Source organism: Pelophylax lessonae (assembly GCF_965119305.1).
Source record: "Pelophylax lessonae genome assembly, chromosome: 3".
Classification (NCBI taxonomy): domain Eukaryota; kingdom Metazoa; phylum Chordata; class Amphibia; order Anura; family Ranidae; genus Pelophylax; species Pelophylax lessonae.
Window position 1 is genome coordinate 564,272,090 of NC_138770.1, and position 7,108 is coordinate 564,279,197.

The window sequence follows — 7,108 nt, forward strand, 5'->3', positions numbered from 1 at the left end:
CAAGCCAGACTGTTTCTCTGATAAGTCTAATACCATGTTTCAAAATGCTCCAGTATGTGTAAGTGATATAATTTGCCGAACAAACCACAGTGAATTATTGAGCTAAGTTCTAAACTGAAATGAGCTTTTTGATATCTTTTGCAAATGAATATGTCAATGAATATGATATATAACAGTGTATCTGTAGTATACAACAACCTTGCTTTAACAGCTTATAAAATATGACATGTAACAATACATAATTGTTAAATTATCAAAACCAAGAACTTTCAAATTTTTCTGCATTAGATGATTATACATTTTAACATATCAAATATGACATAAATGTATGATTAATCTATTGAACAAGCCTGCTTATGTGTAGTTGCTGCTGAACACATATTTAACCAGTGATCACACAATAAATCTAATGTTTCCTAATGGCATCAATATTGAATGCCTCACTCTATTTGCCAATCTACAGTGCACAAATGATAAATGTAATATATACGCTCTGTCTGTAATGGATATAATGTAAAATAAAATTAAAATCATTCAGTAACAGTACATCATGCAACAGAAATTGACTACATTATATAAAAACGGTATCAAATGCAACAGAAATACTAGATAATTTTGATAGCTGTAACAATTGTTTTATATGATAGCATTCTATAATAGAAAAAAATATATTTTTAGATAGACTTAAATAAACTAAGGAAAGTACATTGCCCTCCATCCCCAATAAAAAGGTGATAAAGAGAAAAACTGACACTTTTGCAAATCATTTATTAATTCCTCTAGTGGTAAATCCATTGAAAGTTACAAAATAGCATTATCCCCCAGTGTTAAGAAGAGACAATAAATCTGTACAGTATTGTACATATTAGCAAGGAAACATAACCATTTGTCATATTAAAGCCCACCTGCTGATACAAATAATGTAACTCATGCCTTGGCTTCCATGGATTTTCTTTGCTGAGAATGGAACATCAGAGAATGTAGCCAGTCAGCTGATGGCATTGTAGTAAATTCTATCTCTTAAATCTCCCCTACCTGCCCCCTCCTCCAACCTTTTTTTGTTTTTAGCAGCCACATTTTGGTTTAATTAAAGACAAACCAGCAGTCTGGACATTGTAATATCCACAGACTGGTTTTATTATGGGGATTTCTAAAATGCAGATGAACTTTAGGTTTTGCCTTTGTCCTGCTTGGGCCAAGTACCCTTTCGGGACTGTTCTGTGTGGGGACTCTTATCCTCCTCTTCAGTTAATGAGGTTCACCTAGTCAGCACATTCGTATGCTTATTACACATCTGAACTGCAAAGCTTGGAGACATGTTTCTGCTCAAAAGCAACAAAGATCCGTTAGTTCAATGCCCCCACCCAACTTTTCCATTCTCCCAGGAATGTGTTCTTATCATAGATTAAGCCCCCTTCCTAACTAGGTGCACCTGCTTTACCACTGCCAGGCAGACTATGGGCTCGGCCAATTGCATCTCCTCCATACACACCATTGATACAGTACAGAATGCAACAGTCTGATAGGAAAACCACCAATGGTGTTTTGTTATTTTTTATTTCATGTTTCCCAAACAGAAATGGAAATATTAACTAAATTTTGGAACACCTGAACGCCACATACTAAAGATCCGATAATATTATGGATCATTGTAAAACATCTGGAAAAGAGAGAAAAAAAAAACAATAAAATAAAATAAAAGGAGAAAAGAAACGTCATTATAAAACACATCTTTTGTTTTTCATATTTCTAGAAATCACTGGACTAAAGCTACAATATTAATTGATATAGATTAACAAGACAATAAGTTAAAAGGAAAATTAATTTAGAAACATTTGATGCATGATCTTCACCGTTTGACCTCTGCTTTATCAAATCAATCCAAGCGCTGAGTAGTTCCTGTTTAGACATTTTATTTTATTAATTTAATCATTCTTCAGATTGTATCTCAATAATTAGGCTTGCAGGTGGCGATTTCTTGTGTAATAAACATTTAGAAAACGAGTTCAAATCGAAAAAAAAAAGCATTTAAAATACCCAAACATGGAAATAAATACAGGACGGGTTATAATCTGGTGGGTGGCTCTCAGTTGAAAAATAAAAGTTCGCTTGATTCATTTTATCTTTAAACCCCCAATATTGGGATACCCCAATTAGCAATATTTGTTTTATTATTTTTATCTATGAGAGGAGCATCCATGAAATAAAATTACTATTTAATGATCCAATTTAAATTAGGGTCTAAGACTAGAATATGAAAGGGTCTTTCAATTCTGTCTTTCTGCTTTGAGGAAGTGAATATAACATGATATAAAATACAATAATAAAATAAAAATAAAGACATTAAACTTATAATCATAGCAGCTACATTTGGTTATCTAAAAGGGTATTCCAGATGTAGGATGTCACTGATCACATTTCTCAAACAAAGAAAAAAAAAACTATAAAATACTGCAAAGAGAAAATGTCTATAAAATACTATAATTTAAATCGTTCATTATTCAACACATACTAACAGCCTGATTAGTCCGTATGTTACATAGCTGGCAGTCTTTTGTAAACGCAAAAATGTCAATAAAATAGTGTGACGCTGTTTTTTGTGTTTTTTGTTTTATTTTTTGTTTTTTTTTTGCGAGGTAGTTTTTATCTCGCTATACAAAAATACACAATGACGTTTTCCCCAAATTCTGTTATGTTAATGTTTTGATCAATTTTGCAATTGTTCCATTTAGAAAATTAGGGAGTAGTCTGCGGGTGACCGATCTGTAATGTCCTTCTGGATAATTTATTACAGCTTCACCGAGCCCTATTTTAACTTTTTTTTTTTTGTAGCAGTCCTAAGAAAAAAAAAAAAAATGAACATTTGATAATAAAAAGGTCAGCTCATGAACCCACCATGGAGGTGAAGTCTCCCAAAGAACAGAGATGGTCAGTAACTCTTGACCTCTGCTTGAATCCCTCATCCAAGAGGCTTCACCACGTTCTTCCGTAGAGCATACTGGTGTTGACCATACCATTGGTGTAGTCTACACTGGAAGCGTCCATCTGTGTCATGTTGGCCACCTGGTTGTGGAGGGATTGAGGGCTAGGTGACATTTCCTCTAAATCTGGAGCTTGACTTAAAGAGTTAACCTGTTGATTCTGGTGCTGATGGACAGCGCCGTTGGAAGATGACAATACACCGTTGGAGCTACTCTGTTGTTGGGATACCTGTTGACTTGAGGTTGAGGTGTTGGAGCCGTTTTGGCAAGGCTTGCCATCTTTGACCAGCACTGGAACGGCCACGCGGCGCGGGGACTGTTGCTGGCACAAGTTACTTTCTTGCTGGAGTTGTTGAGTGACTTTGTCCTTGGCTTGCCTCTTCATCTTGTACCTGTGATTCTGAAACCAGATCTTCACCTGAGTAGGGGTGAGGTGGATCATACTGGCCAGATGCTCTCTTTCAGGAGCTGAGAGATACTTCTGCTGCTTGAACCTCCTTTCCAGTTCATAGACTTGCGCTTGAGAGAAGAGGACTCTTCTTTTCCTTCTGGGGGCTGCATGTAGAGGGGCCATTGATTTGGCGGCTTCCGCAATCCCTTGCAAAGTGCCCATGCCAGCCATATTCATACCGGTAGAAGGTCCCATGAATCTAGAAACTGACATACATTAAATTAGGTGGTTGACACTTTAAGTCCTTTATCCAACAATTCTTTTGACCTACTTGAGAGTTGGGTTTCTTAATTACTATACCTCAGCTGCCCCATAACTTTTATGCCAAGGTGACCCTCTACCAGAGGTCTGGGTTCCTCAAACCTTATCTACTACACCCCAACTGCCCCTTACTTTTATTCCAAGGTGACCCTCTACCAGAGGTTTGGGTTCCTCAAACCTTATCTACTACACCCCAACTGCCCCTTACTTTTATTCCAAGGTGACCCTCTACCAGAGGTTTGGGTTCCTCAAACCTTATCTACTACACCCCAACTGCCCCTTACTTTTATTCCAAGGTGACCCCCTACCAGAGGGTTGGGTTCCTCAAACCTTATCTACTACACCCCAACCAACTGCCCCTTACTTTTATTCCAAGGTGACCCCCTACCAGAGGTTTGGGTTCCTCAAACCTTATCTACTACACCCCAACCAACTGCCCCTTACTTCTATTCCAAGGTGACCCTCTACCAGAGGTTTGGGTTCCTCAAACCTTATCTACTACACCCCAACTGCCCCTTACTTTTATTCCAAGGTGACCCTCTACCAGAGGGTTGAGTTCCTTAAACCTTAGCTACTACACCTCAGCTGTCCCATAACTTTTATACAAAGGCAATCCTCTAAGAGGGTTGGGTTCCTTAAACCTTATCTACCACATCTCAGCTGTCCCTAACTTTTTTTCCAAGGTGACTCTCTACTAGAGGGTTGGGTTCCTCAAACCCTAGCTACTACACTCCAGCTGCCCCATAACTTTATGCCAAGGTGACCCAGAGTATTGGGTTCCTCAAACCTTATCTACCACACCTCAGCTGCCCCTAACCTTCATGCCAAGGTGACCCTCTACCAGAGTGTTAGGTTCCTCAAACCTTATCTACCACACCTCAGCTGCCCCTAACCTTCATGCCAAGGTGACCCTCCACCAAGCACATGCAACAAGCTACAGCAGACTTTATTTCAATAGAGGTATAGGTACTTACTTGTTGAATACCTTGGATCTGGGTTGGCTCCATACCATCCAGTGGCAGCTGCACTGTTCCTCATGGTATCTTGGTAAGAGGAGATATCTCCCATGTTGCTAATACTTCCATTGCAGTAACCTCCCATGGCACCATGTGAAAACTGGGAGACGCTGTGGGGCATGTGGTAGGTGGTGGTGACAGTGGCATTGTGGCCCATGGTGTGTTGTTGCATCCCTGCCTGGGAAACGTGGCTCTGTCTGTAGGCGCTGAGGGAAGTGCTCAGGTTGCCAGTGTTGTCCATTCCACCAAACTTCTTGTAGGTCTCTTCAATGGGGCTTAGGATGTCGGTCACTGAAAAGGGTGTTGTATGCTTTGGGCTCAACGACATGGTTCAGCGACCAAGCAGGTAAAAAAAGTGGCGATCAGATCAGCCTTGTGTAGTGTCAATTCTCTCTCCTTGTGGATGATGTCTACGTAAGAGAGTGCTTGGAGGACGCCTGAGATCCGATTGATCGCCTTTACAAAGTAGGCGAGCCCTAAGCTCTCTTATCTCGGGTTTATTTTAGCCTGGAGCCAGGTTTACAACACACACTGGGGTGGGAGGGAATGGGAGGCCTGGGAGGGGCGACATACAACCCACACACAATACTCATTCACACGTTCCCCACATCATTGATTAAACATGCAGTTACTTTCCTAATGACGCCCATCATGTCAGCCGGAGACTTATTCCTGGACTTGTGGGGGACTTGGGATGTCTGTCCTCTCCAGGAATCATCATCTCAGGACACCTCCAACCCCAACGGGGACATTTCCACCTGCAGGGATCAGTCATCTATGCCAACACAGGACCCTGGTCAGGTTTACTCACAGTAAGTAGAAGAAACTTCTTTTATCACCTGGAGCGCAAATGTCACACCAGCTCCGGCTTCTTCTTCCTTATCAGTGACACCTGCGGCATCAGCAACAAGTGCAAGGAGTGCGGTGACAGCAGTGACAATGGGGCACGTGTGATGTCCCTGCACTCCTCCTGTCCTGCCTGGGATCTCTTAGCTTCACCACAGCACCCAAAACCCAAACACATCACCTCCAGGAGGCACACTGGGGCACTTACCTGATCCTACTGGTCCAATATAACATATTATTTTGATATCCTATAAAACATAATATAATATATTATTATAACATTATATAAAACATAATATAACATATTAACATAACATCATATAAAACATAATATAACATATTAACATAGCATCATATGAAACATAATATAACATATTATTATAACATCATATAAAACATATTATAACATATTAACATAACATCATATAAAACATAATATAACATATTAACATAGCATCATATGAAACATAATATAACATATTATTATAACATTATATAAAACATAATATAACATATTAACTAAACATCATATAATACATAATATAACATAATAACATAACATCATATAAAACATAATATAACATAATATCATATAATACTTCATATAACATATTCTTATAATATCATATTTCCTAACTCATACAACATATTATTATAACATCATGTAATACTTCATATAACATATTGTTATAACATCATATAATACATAATATAACATATTATTATAACATCATATCCAATACTTAATATAACATATTACCATAACATCATATGTACTTATTATAACATACTATTATAACATCATATATAATACTTAACATATAGCATTTTACTATAACATCATAAAATACATAATACAACATATTACTATAAGAGCATTTATAAAACTTAATATAACATACTATTATAACATTATATATAATACTTAGTATAACATACTATTATAACATCATATATTATATTTAATATAACATATTATTATAACATCATAAAATACATAATATAACATATTACTATAAGATCATTTATAATACTTAATATAACATACTATTATAACATTATATATAATACTTAGTATAACATACTATTATAACATCATATATTATATTTAACATAACATATTATTATAACATCATATAATACATAATATAACATATTACTATAACATCATATAGTACATGATATAACATCATATAATTTTTTTTTAATTTTATTTATTTATTCAACATAACATAATAATATAACATCATATATAATACCTAAAATAACATATTATTATAACATCATATCTAATACATAATATAATATATTAATATACCATCATATAATAGTACATAATATAACATAGTCTTATAGCAACAAATAATACCTAATATAACACATATATTAAGTATTTTTGCTATAATGTTCTAATAATGTGTTATATTAGGTATTATATGTTGCTATAAAAATATGTTATATTAAGTATTTTTGCTGTAATGTTATAATAAACATATTTTTATAATTTATTATACATTCAATATAATAGATCTCACTGCTGTTACATGTTTGGG

General features: G+C 36.0%; 1 protein-coding gene across 1 annotated transcript; it reads right to left on the reverse strand.

The window, feature by feature from the left end:
* Positions 1–782: 782 nt before the first annotated feature.
* NKX2-4 (NK2 homeobox 4) lies at positions 783–5,169 on the reverse strand. The gene is made up of 2 exons (XM_082252410.1): positions 4,668–5,169; positions 783–3,638 (listed from the first exon to the last, which is right to left on the reverse strand). The coding sequence occupies exons 1-2, from the start codon at positions 5,035–5,037 to the stop codon at positions 2,974–2,976; spliced, it is 1,035 nt and encodes a 344-aa protein (XP_082108536.1). The 5' UTR covers positions 5,038–5,169; the 3' UTR covers positions 783–2,973.
* Positions 5,170–7,108: the final 1,939 nt, after the last annotated feature.